Raw genomic sequence first — 20,079 nt, forward strand, 5'->3', positions numbered from 1 at the left:
TCTCAATCATCTGAGGCTAAATCGCCCTTGAGAGATGGGACGGTGGATATTGACATGGCTTACGTTCACCACCGGGAGTCTCAGTGTCACCACCGCTGCCACTCTGCCTCAGCGAGAGGGACACAGGACTCTGGACCGAGTCACCAGTGCTCCCTGGCTCTGCAGCTTGGCTGTTCTGTCTCAGGAGATGGCTCCTTCGGGTCTGGAATCCCTTCTGATGGTCTCACCCGCCCTACTTGCCCCACCATCCTTCCTGCTGGCAGATTTTGGTGAACCCATCTCACATGCCTCTGTGTGCCTTGGAGAACCATTTCCAGATGTGTTTTAGGAACTTAAGAGTAGATGTGGAAGGTAAAGATAATTCTGATACTGAGGATTGCTGTGTCCTCTCTGTGTCCCACTACCCCACCATCGTCTGTAGTCTTTCTCTGACTGGTGAGGGACCCTTCAGATGGTCAGATTTGCCCCCAGCCCTCCTGGGCCATAGAGTCTGAAGAGAGCCTGCGGCCGGACAGCTTGGGGGTAGAGAGATAGGCAGTGAGGGGCCTCCCTGGTCCTCACCGTGCGCTTGTGCACTGAGCCTCGGGATGGGGGGCGTGGGGGGGGAGGGAGTCTGGGTGACCACGTGGGCGGATCTGCCTGTCAGTGGGCTGCCCCGAAGGCTGTGGCAGTCGGCGCTGCTTCATGTTGATGGAGAGTCTGTCCAGTTCAGGCGCAAAGCTCTGCGAGTCTCACATATCCGCTCTCCATCAGTCCTGCCAGGCCGTCCAGTAGGAGGCGCTGGAATGCTTAATGAGCAAGACAGGAAGACAAGTGCTGCCTGGAGCAACAGCTGTCTGCCACCATCCACTGAATAATTAGATAACTGCGCCAAAGTGGGGTCTCAACCAGGGAGAGCTTTGGTAGGTGAGGTGCTAAGCTAGTCCCAGAGAGTCAGGGCGTCAGGCCCACACTCCCCCACTTTGGGCCTTTCTAGCTCCTCTGCTGCTGGGCCTAAAATAGTGACAGTCGCCTTGACCCTGAGATCTGGGGAGAAGGCTATGCGTGTTGACAGCTGTGGGTACCCTCTACCCAGGGCAGCTGTCAGAGGGAGGATTGACGTACATGTTGCCAAGAACCTACCAGTGCTTGCAACAAAAACGCAAACTCCTGGCAAGAAGTCGGGAGACTTTCTTGATCACAAGTGGTATCTCCTAAGCACTTTAATTACAGAGGATTAGCAGGAAGTGGAGTGCTGGGCTCAAGGAATAATGACACAAAGAAACGAAGCAGAGAAACCCAATTTCCTTCCTTTAAGGGGAAAAAATTATCCATTTATTTAAATGAATTACAAAGGAGAGAATGGAGTGTGGCATTTCCATCAGCCCAGAATTCAATGGATTTTTTAAAGAGCTGCGTATCTCCTTGGTCAGAACAGAAGCTGGGATCTGCAGCCTGTCTGCAGAAATTGAACTGCAGGCTCGGAACTTCATTAAGATTCAGGAGCCTTCCCCCTGGACAAATGACTCACTGATCCAACCCCTTCTCTCCTGCTTCTCCTTGCGGGCCCTTGCCTGGCTTAGCTCATATTTTACATTCAGCACCTCTAGTTACCCAGAAATTGCATGCAAAATTGTGAAATAGAAAAGCAGTGGGCCATGTGACTCCATCAGTTCTGCCTGGGGTTGCATCATCCTTGACTTGTAGTGTTCAGGGGCTGGGCTAGGAGGTTTGCTTACAGAAAGACCAGAGGCCCCAGACACCTACCAAAAGCTGCAGTTTGAATACATGCTCTTAGCACACCTGCTGTGTAAGTGGGGCAAATCTATAGAAATGAATGGAACTGAAATAAGATTGGAGATATTCATGGTGAACAAGAAAATTGCCAGAATGGAATGTAGACAGAAGTGATGGTTACTGTCATATACGCAGTGACTATGCGTGAGACTTGACGGGTTTTACCAACAGGAGCCTTTTAAGGCCCAGCGCTTAATATCCAGCTCCATCTGCAGTGATTCCCCCATGGCATCCTGTTTGTGAGTCCAGGGCAAGGAGTGCTAAAACCTTATCATTCACACTGTGATTGGAAAATGCTAGGATATCGTGATTCAGACTGTGGCAATACAGGGAGGAGGAGGAGGAGGAGAAACAGGAATCAGGCACCCACCCTGTGCTCAGTACTTCACATGTCAATTCATTTCATTCCCACAACAGTCCCATGAGATAGGTGGTGTTGTCCCTAATATACAGGTGAGAAAACTGAGGCTCCGAGAAGTTTGACTATGTACAGGAGGCAATACTTGGCATAATGGAAAAAGTATGGGTTTTGGAGTCAGAGGTGGGATCAGAGCCTAGCCTTACCACCCGCAATTTCTGTAGCATCTGTTTTCTCATCTATAAAATCTGGACGCCTATGCACTGGCCTGTTGGGAGGATTAAATAAGATACCATAGATAACAGCACAGCCTTAGCACACCATAGACCCTCAGGAAAAGGCAGGTACCATTGTATGACCTCAGAGAGAAAACCAAGAGTTGCACCTTGAGGGGTCAGCCTCATCCCAACCTTCCACCATGACCCCAGCCTCCGGATCCACACCTGAATACCATTCTTAAGTGATGAGAACAAGCCCAGCCGGGACACAGTGCAGGCCCATCCGATGAGCCCAGTGCCCTAGAAATTCTTTACCTTTCAGCTTTGCCCACTGCAGATGAGTTCCCATGCCTCAGCAGACACGGCTGAGATAAGCAGGAGAATGACCTCACTCGGTATGCACAGTGTAGATTATTCTCTGAGCACTTCTGTATGTTTGAAATCCTTTATGTAAAATTTTACAATCCCTTTCCCCAAAATTGCATGACTGAGATTTCATCAGGCCTGAACATTGATTAGATGAAGAGGGCATGACACAGAGAGGAATTTAAAAATAACCCTGAATATAGCATCAGGATTTGCCACATTGTATTACAAAAATCTCCTGTCTCTGTGTCTGTGTGCCCTGCTACTCTGTGTATTATGTGTCCTTTGCATCCCCAGGGCCTAGCTCAGTGCCTGGCTCATAGAGTAGGTGAAGTAGCAACGCAGTAACAAAGAGCTGGTAAGGGAGCAAATGCTGGCCATTTCCCCCGGATTTGAGCCTCTAGAACTGTGTGTGTGGCTTCAGCTTGACTTCTGCTCACCTCAGAACTCTAGGGCAAGCAGTCCATTCCCACAGGTACCCTGCTCAGCCCTGGGGTGGGGCTGAGCTGGGCTGACCACTAGAAATGTCCATGTTCAATGACTTAGGAGGTGGGTTAAAGGGGCACTGCCGCCTGTTTCCCACAGAGACGCACTTTCATCCCTTGAAACGATCATTTCTCTGCACTCACTTAATGGGATCCCAAAAAACATGTTTCAAACAAGTCTTTTATCACTGTTGCCCCTTGGAACACATTTCAAATGCTGGCCATTAAAAACAGGCCGTTTCACCGGCTTCTAATGATGACACTAATAACTGTGGGTTTTTGTCTCTAAGAGTCCTGATGGGCAAGACTCAAGGAGTAAATTACGGAGCTAACTTTTATGTCCAGGGTTTATTGATCTGTGAGCTTCAAGGGAACTACGCCAGCCCCCAAAGCTTGGCAGTCCAGATTACCTTTTCATCTAAGTAATTGGGCCACCTGGGTACAGTTAATTTTCTATTTATATTAACAGGAAGACAAAGAACATGATGTGCCAGTTCTGTAATAAAGTAACAGACGTATCAAAATATTCTACCTGGTAATTATAAATAAATTGAGTTTTCCCATGACCGCTGAGGGTTATGTTGCTAATTCATTGTGCATTTTATCATAATTCATCGCGAGAAGATTCCACGCTGCCCTGTATACTTGTGTCTCCAGAGTACGTAAAGGTGCTCCATCATAAAGTATCCAACTATCTTAATCCCTGTCATCTCCTGCTTTTGTTTCTTAACAGGTGAAAGTCATGCTTCGCATTTGTTCCACATTGGCTCGCGATACCTCGGAATCCAGCTCTTTCTTAAAGGTGGACCCACGAAAGAAGCAGATCACCTTGTATGACCCCCTGACATGTGGAGGTCTAAACGCCTTCCAAAAGAGAGGGAACCAAGTTCCTCCTAAGATGTTTGCCTTTGATGCGGTTTTTCCACAAGATGCTTCTCAGGTGGGTACAACCCCTTCTCAAGCTCAGGCAATATTGATTAGTTTCAAGAAGCTTTAACTATTCACTAGGACCCATGAGCTGGGAGGGTATCTTCCAGAGCACTCTGAGGGGTCACTTCCACTGTCTACACAACAACTTTTGGAAGCCAATTTGAGTTCCATTGAATAGTTCAGTCCTTTTGAATCGCTGGTGTCACACCTTGGGCAGGATTGTTGTGCCAGGATTTCAACAAAACATACGCTTGGAGAGAAGGAAGAGCGAGCCAATCAGTGAATGGCAAACAGAAGCAGGAAGAGAGCAGGCAGAATTGGAAGTTTCAGGTACAGCTGCATCGAGGCGCTGGCAACTGGTCCATTAAGACCCCACCCCTGCCTGGGCTTCTGGGTGTGAGCATGTAAGAGGGGAAAAGATGTTTCACGGAGCTGGGTTAGAATTAGGCAGGGTTTGGGACTTCCCTGGCGATCCAGTGGTTAAGACTTCGCCTTCCAATTCGATCCCTGGTCAGGGAGCTAAGATCCCACATACCTCTTGGCCAAAAAACCAAAACATAAAACAGAAGCAATATTGTAACAAATTTAATAAAGACTTTTTAAATGGTCCACATCAAAAAAAAATTAAAAAAAAAAAAAAAAGAATTAGGCAGGGTTCTAGGGCTCCATAGAGGGCAAGTCCTACTGAGGACCTGGAGTGCTAGGTGGGGAAACTGAGGCTGACGTGCAGTCCTGTGGCCTGGGTCAGGGGAGCGGAGAGGAAGAAGAGAGGCTAGGGATAGCTGGTGCGTTAGTTAGCTATTGCTGCATTGTAAACCACCCTAAGCCTAGTGGATTAAAACAGTAAGGATTTATTATTGCTCATGAGTCTGTAGGTCAGCTGAGCATTCCTCTGCTCCAAGCTCGGCTCACCTGTGTGTCAGTGATCAGCTCTGGGTTGGGTCGGCAGCTCTACTGATCTTGGCTGGATGCTATCACATGTTTGAGGGTTGGCCAGTTTTAGGCTGGTCCAGAATGGCCTTGGCCAGGTCACCTGGTCTGTCTTCCATGTTGTCTCTTATCAACCAGCAGGCTGTCTTGGGCTTGCTCTCATGGCAATGAGAGGATCCAAGCTTGCAGGCCTCTTGAGGTCTAGGCTCGGAATTGACACATCATCACTTCTGCTGAATGCGACTGGTGCAAATTCGAGGAGTGGGGAAGGGGCTCTGTCTCTTGATTGGAGGAGCTGCAAAGTCACATTGCAAGGGGCAAGCACACAGGGAGGGGTGGAGAATTGTGGCCATTTTTGTTAGTCTGTTACGAGTATAATTTGGAGGCTTCTTGGGGGCCCAGGGTGCCAAGATTCCTTAACCAAGACTCCTGGAACCAATCCCAGTAAGAACAAATGTCTACTAGAAGATTGACTTATACCATCTGGTGCAATTCATCCACAATGAATTGGTGCAACTGGATCTTCTAGTAGATATCTATAACCCAGGTAATAGGTGTACAGTGGGCTACTTTGCCTGCATTTTGGCATCAGACACCTGCACCTTCCTGATAAATTTCCAGCACTTCCCAAGATTTAAACAAAACAGTGTGCACTCGGGTAACTAATAACCTAGAGCAGAACCTGAAGACAGGGTGGTGATGGCTACCATTTGCAGCTCTTGCTAATTTCCTCCATGCGGTATCTGAGTACAGGAAGTAGCAATGTTCACACAGACACCATAGGCACTTAGCACATATTATAGGCTCCATTCATTAGCAAGCTAAGCATGTGGTTTCCCCAAAGAGTTTTACCATGAGAAGACAAAGTACTTTATGAATAAGTTCTGTAGTTTTTCTCCTCATTACATTTTTTGTGTGTTGTACCACCCAGTGGGCTCACTAATCTAAACCTGACATTGGGTCTAATAAATGGCCTACAAGTAATTTAATTAACACAGTTAAAACTTTTCAAAAGCGAATCTCCCTAAGTTGTAAGAATTCCAAAGCAAACCCTAAATTAAGTGTGGACTATTAATGAGTTTTAGATTTATTCCGGAAAAGGGAGCCATTTTTATTGCTAGTCTTTGCTTACATTTCACACTTGGTTCCAGAGCTCATATGCTCATTCTTACAGTTGCTCTCGCTTCAGAATGCTTGCTTTTGTTACATTTCCAATATAATAAATTACATTTCTATATGAATTTGTAGTTTTCAAGAAGTTCCATATACTTTAACCCATTCGACTCTTCCTGGAATTCTGTGGTATTGAAAAGGGAGGTAGTGCTGTTTTCACATTACAGACAAGGAAACTGAGACTCAGAAATTCAGTCTCTCATTCACAGACTCTTTCCTGAGTGGACATCTGTCCTGGAGTCTTACTATTAACCAATCCGCGTCCTGCTCAGGATGGTGTTGTATCTTTGCCCTCTCGCCATTTTATCCACTATTTCCTAGCAGTGTGTCCTTGGGCAAGTCACTCCACCTCTCTGGGCCTCAGTGTCCTCATCCATAAAATGAAGACAAGATCAAAATGTGCCTCATTGGGCTGCTGATTCACTGTGTGGATACACGTGAGGTGCTTAGAGCAGAAGCAGAACACAGTGAGTGCTCAACAAATGCTACTGTTTTTACTATTCTGTTGTCACTGTTAATAGTAATATCATGCTGCCGGCGTGGCCAGCCTCAGCCCCCGTGAAGGAGCACCCTCTGAGCCTTCGAAGCAGGAAAGCAGGAAAGTGTACAGAATGCGCCTCTGCTCTCAGGCCCCTGTTGTTGGCCAGTGAGGCAGCAGCAACCACCGTGGCCCAAGGCGGTCATGAACTTTGCTTTTACTCGGTCTCTAAGGACATCAGCTTCCTGAAGCTAAGCAGTGATTAGAACAGTCCTTGCTCCTCCTTATAAGCCACACTCAGTACACTCAAGAGGCCTTGGCAGTCATCAGCTGCCCATTGCTGGGGCATACCTCTGCTGGTTCTGGCTTTGGGGAGGTGTCTTAGTCCATTTTCACTGCCTTAACAAAACAGCACAGGCTGGGTAGCTTATAAGCAACAGAAATTTATTTCTTACTGTCCTGGAGGTTGGAAGTCCAAGATCAAGGAGCTGGCAGATTCAGTGTCTGGTGAGGGCCCCTTCTTGATTCATAGACAGATGTCTTCTCACTACGTCCATTGTGGAAGGTCCAGGGAGCACTCTGGGGCCTCTTTTATAAGGGCACTAATCCCATCCACGAGGGCTCCACCCTCATGATTAATCACCTCCCAAAGGCCCCACCTTCAAATACCATCACATAGGACATTCAGTTTCAACATATGAACTTGGTGGGGTAAGGGGAACACAAACATTCCATCGTCACCAGGAAGGGTGGGCAGGAGGACTGAGTCCTGCCGGTGGGTAACAGGCTTCCTGCCCACCCAGCCCTGCCTGTGGAGTCCACTTGGGAAGGCTCCTGCTTCTCTAGGCTCAAGGGGAAAGACAGCAAAGGGCCTCCAGGGGCCATTGTCAGCTAACAAACACCAGATGGACATGTTGCTGACCGTTCTCTTCTCAGTGGACTCTGGGCAAGAATTCTGCAAGGGGAGGCCTGCCCACCCCGCGCCCTGTGAGGCTGCCCCCATTTCCCTCTGTCCTCAGGCCTTTGGACGTGTGATTCAGTAATGTGTGCGGATTTGGTCCACACACAACCATCTTTCTCTTTGCTGACCTTGAATCTAATACAGTTTGTTTTATGTATGGCTCAAGGTGAGCTCTCAGCCTCCTAACCCCCATCTCACTTTATGTCCGAGGAAGGCAGAGTTCATTCGGTGATAACTTCTCCTGGCTCTGCAGAGGCACCGTTAGCAAATTCCATCAAGATTCCACCTCAATCTCAGGTTTTAGCTCCGGACTCTCATTGCCTAGGCCCTGGGGGGTGAGACAGATCCTGTGGTCCCCACCGCAGCCTCGTCCTGCCACCCTCTTCGTTCAGGAGGAGCCCCCAGCAGAGCTGCTGAGGCCATCACCAGAACAATTGACAGTTGTTAGGACTGTGGTTTTTCAATTTCGGTTCGGGAGAGAAAATTGATTTTCAAACACTTAGGTTCATTGTGCTGTTGCAACCTGGAGCTGAATAACTAGATTCAGTGCCGAGGCTGCAGTTCTCAGATGCCCACTGGGAGGCACGTTGCTCCGATGCCCGCTGAGCCCCGGGTTTGCACATCCTCTGAATGCTTCCAGATCTGACTCTGGTGCTGAGGGAGAAAGGAAGGTGCAGCACACGGTGAGTGATTCTGTCCTCCTGCTGCTGTGAAAGCCTCGGATGCTAACCAGAGAGATTTCCCAGACCCCCAAGTTGGTTCACAAAATTTATTTTCTTATCATTTGCAGAACGCTGTATTGGGTGTTAATGGGGAAATACACAAAATGTTACCAAGAGACTGGCCTCTGTCTAAGGATGTAATAATCATATTGGAGATGAGACACATAACAGGCTGAAGACCACCCACTGTAACATACTGACCAATGGTGATTAATAGTATATACATTGAATGTATCTAGAGAGAAAGAAAGAAAAGGCTGGTTTTGAAAAGAGAAGGATGTAGATGGAGAAAGAGGAGAGAGTTAGGAAGACAAAGCAGACATGCATCACAAACCTCCTGCTTAGATTAGAACTATAATGTATCCCAAGGTCACTTTCCTGAAATGGCACATCACCCTTTACCCTCTAACAAGCCTAGCCATTTCATAAGCTCTGAGTGTGTGTGTAAAGGGAGGATCTAGTTAGCAGAGGGTGAATGGAATATTTAAATACTTGCCTGGGGAGGAGGCCAGAATGGCGTGAGGTCCATGAAAGCACTCTGCGTTCCCGTTCCAGCCTGTTCGTGCCTGGCCTGCAGAGACAGCAGCTGAAATGTACCACAAATTAGCAGAAGGGCGGCTTGCATTTAATGTGTGTAATACTCAGGCTTGCGAGGGGGTGGGAGGTACGAAGGGTTCTGTGCACCTCCAGAACTGCGTTAGAGCCAACCCATCTGGAAATGCCATGGTTCTGGGACCCTGAGTCCCAGGAAAGCAGGTGCAAGTTTCCATTATTAATGGTCGACTCACACTTTGTGTCTCCTCTTGTGTCTGCCAGGCTGAAGTGTGTGCTGGAACCGTGGCAGAGGTGATCCAGTCTGTGGTCAACGGGGCAGATGGCTGTGTGTTCTGTTTCGGCCATGCCAAGCTGGGTCAGTGAGAGCTTTACTTTTTCATGCTGCTTGCTGGATTTCCCAATCACTTTATCCATTCTTCTGTATTGTACCCAGAGTCCTCGGATGAAGGGAAAGGTGGTTTCCCGCAGGTGCTGAATTGAATAATCATGAATAACCATTTCTGCTTCTGAAATATAGATGCTCATCCTAAGTGGATTCCCAGTCATGTAGGAAAGCCTTAGAGTCCAAGAGATGCACAAAAGGAGTAGTGGGGTTGTTCCCACTCGGTCCAGGTCAGGATCACGCCCAGAAAGACAGCAGGAAAATTACATTACCTGAGCAGGGGTTGCTGGGGAGCAGAGAGGACCCCCCTTCCCCAGAGGACTTGGGTTCAACATAATGCCAGAGGAGAAGCCACCAAGCAAAGGCCACCCCACATTAGCACCTGTCTGGGGAGGTCAGTCTGCCAGCATCCTTGCCTCCCACCACCCAGCTGTCGGGAATCCACCTGTGCTGAAGCACCTGGGAAAGGCGGCCACCACACACCTCTGTGAGGGTTGGATGACTGAATCCCCTTGAAGTGCCTTCTTAATCCTGACCTGTGGCCATCTGCTCACCAGGTCTTACTTTACATGCTTGATAAGTTAGTAATTTGGCGAGTTCCAAAAAGTGTCCCTGGGCAGAGCTTCCAACAGCAGCTTTGCAATGATGGAGCCAGTTCTAGGCCAGATCGGAAAGCCCATTTCATCTCACTGCCACTTCGGTCTTCTTGATCTCTGATCAAAGCAGTGATCCAGATTTTAATGGAATTTGCCCATGCAAAATATACACAGCATTTAACTTGAAGAAGGATATAAAGTGTAAGTATGTGGAGTGAATCTGTGGGGTGATGATAAAAAGAACCATATTAGTGATGGAAGACTTCTGCCTTCCCACCATGAGGAAAACAGTACGGAAACTGGATAGCTTGTAATATTTGGGATCCTCCTCAAGGTCAATTGTGATTTAATCTTGTCATTAGTCGGGGCTCTCACATTCTTTATTATAGCTATTCCATCAGTAGTACTTGGAAATGTCAAATGTTTAATATTTCTCTCACCTTTTCATTTCCTTTCTTCCCATTCCCCACTCCCCATGCCTTTCTTCTGCATCCTTGGCATCTATTCTTGAGACTATAGAATGAGGCCTGGACACTCAAGCTGCTTTTGCTTCTTTCCGCGCTCTCCCAGGAAAATCCTACACCATGATCGGAAAAGACGATTCCATGCAGAACCTTGGCATCATCCCCTGTGCCATCTCTTGGCTCTTCAAGCTGATAAATGAACGGAAAGAAAAGACTGGAGCCCGTTTCTCGGTGCGGATCTCAGCCGTGGAGGTGTGGGGCAAAGAAGAGAACCTTCGGGACCTGCTGTCGGAGGTGGCCACGGGCAGCCTGCAGGACGGCCAGTCTCCGGGCGTGTACCTGTGCGAGGACCCCATCTGTGGCACGCAGGTGATTGCTTCTGGGGCTTGGCCGGCTCCGAGGTGGCTCATCCCTACCTCGGCGGCTGGGGTAGTTCACCTCGTGACTCACTCAACATGTAAACGGGGGAGGCTTGCAAGTGTTTACTTTAAAGTGAACTGAAACTTTACGGCCTGCAGCTGCAGGGCCAGCTGCTCGCCCAACCTAAATATTTGTACCTTGAATCTAATTGACAATGAGCAGGAACCACAATTGTTGTAGCATTCGGGGGAAATTGAATTCACTTTCTTTACGCCCCTTTCAAAAAAAAAAAAAGAAAATACAATCTTTCTTTTGTTTAGCAACAAGCGGAAATGTTTACTGCTTTGCACAAATAGCTCCAGCCATTACTGGGGTTGTTTATGGCTCTATAAACTGTGTTTCTGGCACTGGTTTACAGCCGGACTAGTAATGCTGTAGGAAAAAGTATTAACCACTTTCTAATTGGAACCATGATATAATTGCTGGAACCATGGAAGCCAAGAGAAGCTCCAGTTCGCCTTTTCAGGATGTCATGCCTGTTGTGAGTGTTTCTCCCTCGCTGTTTGACAGCAGAGGTGGGAATGACCTGGGAGGACCCTGGTTCATATCCAGAATAATCAGTTTTTCCCAGTCTTTAGCTATAGGCTCTATTTTCTAGTTTTATCAGATGCCTCCTTTTTAGGTAGGTGTTCATTTTGGTAAGCACCTGCCTCACCCCAGGTGGGACTGTTTTCTCGGGTGAGGATACCCACTCTCTTACCCCCATCTACTCACACCTGGCCATGTTCTTCCCCTGCTTAGAGCACCTCAGATCCTTCCACTTCCATTAGGAATCCTCGTGATTCGCAAGGGGCCCTACACAACCTTCCAGCATCACCTGCCACCACTCCCCTCCTGCCACTCCTCTTAAATTACATTTAGGTCCCCTAAGAAAGCAGTGCCCCTCAAACTTCAATGTGCATAAGAAGCACTGGAGATCTTGTTAAAATGCAGGTTCTGGTCCCGTAGGTCTGGGATTGGGCCTCTGATGACGCATTTCTAACGAGCTTCCCAATGGCGGACCACACTTTCAGTAGCAAGGCTCTAAGGTACCAACCATCCTCCCTCTTTTTACTCTGGGCCTTTGAACATCCTGTTCCCTGTGCACAAAACGCTGCTGACTCCTCTCCTCTGGCTCTTCATCTGGCTAACTCCTTATTTGTTGGGTATCAGCTAGTTGGCACTTCTTCCAGGAAGCCCTCTTAGATGTTTCTCCTGACTGTCGATTGTGATTGCCTGGTTAGTTATCAGCAACTCCCAAAGGTCCATACCATGTCTGACTAAAATTGGCTCTTCATAGTTTTAACAGATGCATCAGGTACCATTTGGCTATGAAACCTAATTAGAATGCAAACTAAGTGGTCATACAAACATTAATCCAGGGGCTCTCAAACTTCAGTCTTCATCAGAGTCACCTGGAAGACCTGTTAAAACACAGACTGTTGGGCTCCACCTCTAGAATTTCTGATTCAATAGGCCTGGGATAGAGCCCTCAAATGCGCATTTCTAACAAGTTCCTATGTTACGCTGACGCTGCTGGCCCAGGGACCACACTTTGAGAACCACCAGTTTGGAAGCATAAGATATGCTCAGACCATATCTACACAGCACCTGTGATGGAATCAGTGTCACCCTACCCACTGCTCCCACTCCAAGCATTACTTAGACATTCAAATATGCTATAACCTCCATTCACTTTTATAACTCCTTTAATGAAGTTCCACAGAGGTGAAAGCTCTGGTTAACTGAAGACTAAGAAAAAGAGGAAGAGACCAACATCCTCTTTAGCTTCTTGTTGAAGAATCTTAAACATTCTTTGGGTTATCTTTTCTGCGATAGTATGTATAAAACAACGAGCACCACAGAACCTCTCTTTGAAGTTTGAGGATTTCGATGGTCTCAGGTTCCAAATATCTACTCTCATGGTTCAGAATTGCAGGTGCAGTTAGAGTCAGAATAGAGGACTGTCAAAATTTGACCCTAAGGCACATACTCCAAATCATTTCTTTGAATAAATCAGAAATATTAGTTTACTTTTCTTCCCTCCCACCCCCAATAAAGGAGTGCTGGTCAAATGCTGATAATATTGCTCTGAGTAAGGTTTACTATAATTGCCAAGGCATCTCATAGGATTTAGACACGTGGCCCACAGTCCTTCTTTAATCAGTTAATGAGTATGCCATGAACATGAATTTAGCAACTAAAGATAAAATAGATAGCCCTTAAATGATATAGATGAGACATTCAAGTATCTTGGGTGTTTTCATATGTCTTTTACACTTACTCCTTATTTATAACTATGCTAGTAAATGTGGCCTAAAATTGGCTCTAATTAGATAGCTGGGAAAATTGAGAATTGAGTTAAAGCTAACTAAGTTTTTTCACTTCTTTGTGATACCAGTACTATCTGGACTAAAATCACACTTTGCAACCCACCTGCTTCTAAACACTCTAATCTTTGAAATCAAGATGCGGTCACATCCCTCATGTTTTCTTAGGTACCTGGATTGCCCAGGATGTTGGTTTGCTGGCCTCTGCGGAGGTCAGGGTGGGACACCTGCCCCCATGGATCACCCAGATACAACCATTTGCTTTTCACACCTGATACTTACAGATTCTACTTCAGTTGTAAAATGGGTGAAAATATGTTTCATCCAATAAGCGTGCTCAGTGTTAATTTCAGATATGAATAAATTAAGCTGAGAATTGCACGTGGGTAGAGGCCCTGGTTCCAGAAGGACGTCCAGCCTTCAAGAATGCGGAACGGACAGCCAGGCCCGAGTGGCAGGCACACCGCCCGCCTGCAGCATCAGTCCTTCCCTTGTGTCTTCCAGCTGCAGAACCAGAGTGAGCTGCGGGCGCCCACTGCGGAGAAGGCCGCCTTCTTCCTGGATGCTGCCATAACCTCCCGGCGGGGCAGCCAGCAGGACTGCAATGAGGACGACCTCCGCAACTCCCACATGCTCTTCACGCTGCACATCTACCAGTACCGCATGGAGAAGAGCGGCAAGGGGGGAAGTAAGTCTGCCTCTGCCCTAGAGCCTCCTCGGCCCTCCCTGGAGAGAAGCCTCTCCTCGAGGGCAGCTGTGACCTTTTAAAATGTAGTACAATCTGACCAGTGTGGAGTGTACTGATGTGTCATTCAAGACCGTTGTGTAGTCTGGGCTGATGTTTGCTTTCGAACAACCCAGGGGAAAGGGCTCACTCGGTAAAGATGATTTACAGATGTAATTGCCATGGGAACGTGAGAGAACAAATTTTAAAAAGAAAAACAGCTGCTTCATAGTATCTTTTTGTTCAAAGACCTTATCACGAAAGACCAACATGTATCTACCAAAGCACCCTGGCAATGTTACTAATCAGTAGCTTGAAGCCACTATATGGACCGGAAAGAAACAAAACCATGTCTTTTAAATAGTCTATAAATCAGACTTCTGAATAACAAACCAGATTCTGGCTGCCTCCCTGCCTCAAGTAATGCCCAACTATGACATTTCTCTGTAAAAACCTATGCCCAGGGCATGCTCTGTGAGCAAGCTGCACTGCCGGGAACCCTAATCAATGCTTATACCGTCCGCTCTTGGCTGTTTTCAAAGCTGGCACCGACCTCGGTGCAGCGCTCCATCCTTTGTCTGCCAAGTACTATACTATATACTCTATGCTCAGGAGCTGAGTACCAGCACTCAGCTGAGTGTCTCAGGTGGGATCCTGGGCAGTGGGCAAAGTAGTCGGTGGACCTCACTGGGCTTTTCTAAGGCAAGTGTGGGCCACAGGGCTGGGCTGGCTGGACAGCAGCTTCCAGAGTCTCTCTCTGTCCACTTCTACAGGGCTTTCAAAACGTAGGCAACTGACCCCCAGTGCTCTCCAAATGATTGCCTCAAGGACACTGGATGCCAGTAAAACAAACAAAAACCCTGAGTTAGGAGACTAAGCCTGGTGCCTAGAAGTTGTGCAGCTAATTGACTAATGGGAGGCAATCAACTAACCTAATTCCAGACATGCGACCAGGACCTGTGGATGGGCTCCCCAATTTGGGCTCCTTGTTGCCCAAAGACTTGGAAACCGGTTTTCCTGGAGATAGCTCTTGGGGGCTTCTGTTCCCCCTTTCCACATGGGGGAAGTGGAAGCTCCCTCCTCCCCCCATCTCAATGCCTTTGTTGACTCAGTCTTCCGTTATTGTTCCTACTCCTTAATTGTTGTTATTTAGTTCAGGTTTATGAGGTATAATTTAAATTCCGTAAAACTTACCCTTTTTATGTGTTGTTAAATGAATTTTGGCAAATCTATTCAGTCGTGTACCCACCACCACTATCAAGATATAGAACAAAGTCATGGCTACAGAATAGTCCCTCTTGCCCTACTATTCAGTCCCCTCCCCAGCCCCTGGCAACCACTGATCAGATTTTTGTCCTTATATAGCCTTGCCTTCGTCCAGAACAACATGTAAATGGAATCATGTGGTCTATATGTGGCCCTTTAGTGTCTGGCTTCTTTCATTGAATATAACGCATTTGAGATGCATCCAAATTGCTGCGTGGATCAGTCATTCACTTACATTGCTTGCCGCCTGCTCCTTTAGTTTTGACTGGGCCCAGAGATGCACCCCTACCCCCACCCCCAGGCCTAAAATCTCACCAGATATCCTCGCTCGGGCCAGAGTTCCACTAATGCAGTCTCAGACCCACCGCCTTGGCTACCTGCACTGACTGCTGCCCAGGAATCAAGAGGTACTGGCCCTCACTTGCACCCAGGGAGACGTACCATCCGCAGATCAGATCGCTCTTGACAACCAGTGATGGTGATAAAGGTCTGACTGGGAATGAGCAAAATATTTTGAATGCGAGTCTTTCAGGGGAGATTGATTCTCAATGAAGGGCTCGCGTCATGTACAGCACTCCTGTTTAGAATAACTTGCTTATAGAAGGAAGCAAGGGATTAGGATAGGGATGAAATGATCCAGAGCTTTAAAATCTGTAACAGAATTTGACCCACAGTTCTCCTAACAATCTGGGAGCTGGCTTTAAATCCTGCCCTCACTGATTTTTCTGAGTTATGTCTTAGCAGCATGAATGTGGGAATCTGAAAAATGTTTATTTTATTCTTTTAAGCTACCAATAATAATCATAATCAAAGCCTGCAGTGGATTCTTGTACTCGCAGCAAAGGGTGGCTTTTAAAAGATCTGACTCTGGAGCCAAATGGCTTCCAAATGGCTCTGAGCAGAAAAGCTCAGGAGGGAAGGATAATCCCTCCTTCTAGGTTTCTAGCCAAGTTAAAACAACTTGCTTTCAGTTTTTCACTTTCTTTCATGGTTCTGCTCTCAATTTGGAATCTGAAAGTAGGGAGGAATCTTGAAAACAAAGAAACAATTGAATTATTTCAACTATAAGAACTTAACGTATAGCTTCCACAAAAGTGTAGGCTAGGACATTCCCTAAACCCAACAATCCACCCAAGTTCTCACCTAACAAATCCTGGGCACTTATTAAATATTTAACATCAAATTCATTTTATTCCTATTTATAAATTGTGAAAGTGAATTGCTTTTAAATAATAAATTCAGGTTAAAAGACAAGACAGATACTATTAATGACTTCCAAAACCTAGTGAGGTACTTTCTAACGTATCTGTAGATGAGAACAAAGAAAAGGCAGGCATCCAGGCTGAGGTGGGTGTTAGCCCCGAAGGACCTGGGGGCATCACCTGCCTGCTACAGTACCTGGCTTCCGGTGAGGAAGGGAATCCAGGCCAGAATGCACACAGCCTCCTAGCCCACGGCTTGCTTGACTTCAGTCCATTTATATCTGTTTAAAATATAATGAGGAGATTTGGAGTGTTGTTTAAAGCGGAAATTTTGTTTACTTATATATAAGCAATAATCCCTGTGGACCTGGCAGCCAGAACTCAATTAAGGAAAAGTTTATTAATTAGTCACCCTGCAGGGAAACAGAGCAGAGCGAGCTGCTGGTAACTGGCCATTAGAGGCCAGTGAAGATGCTGGATTCAAAGAGGTCTCTGCTGCAAGAACTAAACACCATGTGTATATGGGCACCTGGAGCTTATACACATATATGCATTTTATAAACACACACGTACATACACATATGCACATATAAGTGGACAGACAAAAATGTTTACAACATGTCCAGGCAAGGTAGAAAAGAAAATTCTGTGTGGATGTATCACTGCTTTGCAGATTGCACTAGGTTAAGCTTAAAATATTTCCTGCTTTAAACATTTTTGGAGCATTCGTGGGGCTGGTTCTTCACCTGTCATGGAGCGTTCCTCTGCTTTGCTAAGCTATATCTGGAAAGGCTTGAGATTCCCCTTGGGAATTGCAGCAATGGGGAAGGGGACCCTAAAACCATGACAATCAGGAGTTGCTCCTCATAAAGATGAGTGAATTAGGAGTCCAAAGCCAGATGCTACGAGTGATACTTCAGTGGAATACACAATACAGAAGTTCACAAAACAGAATTTTCCAAGTCCTATTGATTAAGATGGTTTTTAAAAGCCTCACTTTGGTGAGTAATCTAAGCTTGCAAGCAACTATTGCCCAGGGTTAAGAATGACACTAGGTCTCTGATTTGTTCATTCACTTTACTGCCTCCAGGGGAAGTGTAGAGGCCAAGTGGGGACTGGGCTGGCTGTGTGTGCCCCTGTGTACCAGCACCCGGGCTTCCATCTGTGTGTGTGCACACGAACCACCATATGAGGATGTGGACGGTAATCTCTGCCTGCACTCATCCGTTTACAAGTCTTAATCTTGGTTTTCTTTTGACCACCAACCCCTCTTTCCTATATCTTGGAATGGCTTGAATCAGCTGATGCCCTATCCAGGGCTGTGCTGTCCATAGGACCCTAGAGATCCATTATTTGGGTGGTAGATGTAGGAAAAGGGACCTAGGAAGGAGCACTGCTTCTAAACGATGCAGAACTGGGCCTCCGCTGTGCCTCATTGCAAAGCCCTGTGCAGCGAGGATGGCCACACATGGTGGGGCTACTTTAGGGCTCTCATGTTCCCCTTGGTCAACAGTGAAATGACAGTTTGATGGTTTTAGATTTCTGTAATACAGTTTTTAAAATATTTGGCCAGGAGACGATTTTCCAAACCGTGCAGTGTGGAACTCCCACAGTGGTCTCTCATGGCCTTCCCACCACCTGCATCGGAGCAGCAGTTCCCAACCTCTTCTGGAAGCCTGAAGCCCCTGCTCTACCTCTTTCAGCAGATAACCAGCTTCCTGTTTAAGGAGAAGAAAGTCAGTCCGGCTATGACCTCAGCTTCTGTCCTCTTAGCATCCAAACCTCCTTGTACCTGTACCTCTCTTTCCCTCACTCCTTTCCCATAGGTCTGCTTCCTCCCATCTCCTTGCCTTCTTTATCCTGTCGCCTTCTGCCTTTTCTGGGACCCCACCAAATGGGACCCCATCAATTGTCTTTTTGTGCTTTTATTTTCAGTCTCTCCTACCACTGAAGTCAGGGCTGTCTCATCTTGGAAGGAAGGAACAATAATGTCAACAATAAAAAACCTTGTCTGTACCCCACTTCCCCCTTGAGCTGCCTCCCCATAAGTCTTTCAGATTCTCCCCTCTGTGGAATATCTTTCTCCTTTAAGTCCCATAGCAGTTTGGGGGATGTTAAGCCACTGCCTTACTCACCCTATATCTCAGTCATTCTCGGCTTTCTAAGCCCCATCAGACTACAGGCTCCCTGAGGACAGAGTCCCCTGTCATCTGGCCCCCTGTCCTCCACAGCCTAGAGGTGTGCCTGCACATCAGACCTTACATGTCACACCACATGAAATGTGTGCTGTATGTTAAACAGTGAGTGAATTTCTCGATTACATAGTTGCAGCTGTTTCAGAAAGAGAGAGACCATTCAATTACTTTTTGGGTAAGCAGGTGGTGTGAGTTCAGAGAAGCCCTGTTATACAGCACGGTCAGAAGGAGTTGATCAGTTAACAAGAAAGTTAAGTTAAAAAGGGAAATCATATAAAAGGATACATTCATGTCATAAAACATTTTCAGCTTAAAACATACAATTGTGTGTTTATTCATCGGTCTTCTGATACAGGGCTATGGCTTCCTCTTTGAGATGAGTTTTCAACTTTAGATTCTGACTTTTATAAACCACACTCATATTAATAATAGTCTGTTTTTTGCTTTCAATTTCTTCTGAGCGATTGAACAACTTAAGAGACGCTTGTGCAGCTAACTGGGTATAGACGTTCCCTAGATTCTTAAAACTTTTTCTACTCTGTAATTTCTCATTCACACCTGATTCAGCATCTTTTTTCAAAAATTAACTCATTTTAATCACATCTTTCCAAAGCGTTGATTTCAGTTTTTTTTTTAGAAATATTAGCTCTCTTTAGATAATCATATTTTATTGGTTTATATAATATTTGATTATATTTTTATTTATAATATCAAGTACAAGTGGCATAATTTGGTTTAGGAGGAAACCCAGCTGACCTGTCGATAAGTGTACAGCTCATGTTTTTGGAGCAAAAGTGCATAGACGAACTGGGAACAGCCAGCACACCTCACAAGCATACAACGTGCTGTGGGCATCAGGCAGCGTGCCTGACACAGCTGATGGAGGACCTTGGTTAACCTGGCCAAGTGGCAGGACCATGGTTCCCAAACTTTGCTGCACAAGAGAATCACCTGGGGAGATTTTCAGCTAATCCCAGTGCCTGTGTCGTACTCCAAACCAATTGCATTAGAAAGCCTGGGAGTGGGAACCAGGCATCCATATTTTCTAAAGATTCCAAGATGATTCTGATATGCAGCAAAGCTTGGGAACCACTAAGTTATAGCAAAGTGAGTTAAAAGAGTTTCTACATGCTTTATAGTTAGCTCTGGATTTTTGTCTTAGATTCAGCATCTGTTTTCTGTGAGATCTTAAGTGATTTATTTAGCATCTGTGAACCTCAGTTTCCTCATCTGTATAAAATAGTGCCAATTCTTGCACTACAGGATCGTTGTAGGAATCAAGTGATTTTAGGAGAATTTAGCATTTCCTGGCACCGTGAACATGAGCTGGGAGAGTCACTCAGGAGTGAATTAGTATATTGTTTCCTGTGGGAGAGTAAGGCATGTGGGTAATTTCATTTGGTCAAAGTCTAGACTTGAAATATACATATTCAAATATAAATAGTCTCAAGGCAGACTGGGTTATGTTCTAAACCTTGCAGCTGTGACCTCAGAAATCTGAAAAGTCCGTGAGGAAACTGCTTCTTACCTGCTATTAATTATCACCTATTTTGTTCATTGATTCTAGAA

The 20,079-nt window shown here is 46.3% G+C and overlaps 1 protein-coding gene across 2 annotated transcripts in view; it reads left to right on the forward strand.

Annotated features, from left to right (window-relative positions):
* KIF26B (kinesin family member 26B) overlaps nucleotides 1–20,079 on the forward strand; it is a 487,970-nt gene that overhangs the window by 384,828 nt on the left and 83,063 nt on the right. For both annotated transcript variants that reach the window (XM_059941090.1, XM_059941099.1), the window contains 4 exons: nucleotides 3,937–4,143; nucleotides 9,214–9,307; nucleotides 10,501–10,763; nucleotides 13,628–13,811. In XM_059941090.1, the coding sequence (XP_059797073.1) occupies nucleotides 3,937–4,143; nucleotides 9,214–9,307; nucleotides 10,501–10,763; nucleotides 13,628–13,811 (748 nt within the window). The remainder of the gene's footprint in view (nucleotides 1–3,936; nucleotides 4,144–9,213; nucleotides 9,308–10,500; nucleotides 10,764–13,627; nucleotides 13,812–20,079) is intronic.

Source organism: Balaenoptera ricei, chromosome 1 (genome assembly GCF_028023285.1).
Source record: "Balaenoptera ricei isolate mBalRic1 chromosome 1, mBalRic1.hap2, whole genome shotgun sequence".
In the NCBI taxonomy this organism is placed as follows: domain Eukaryota; kingdom Metazoa; phylum Chordata; class Mammalia; order Artiodactyla; family Balaenopteridae; genus Balaenoptera; species Balaenoptera ricei.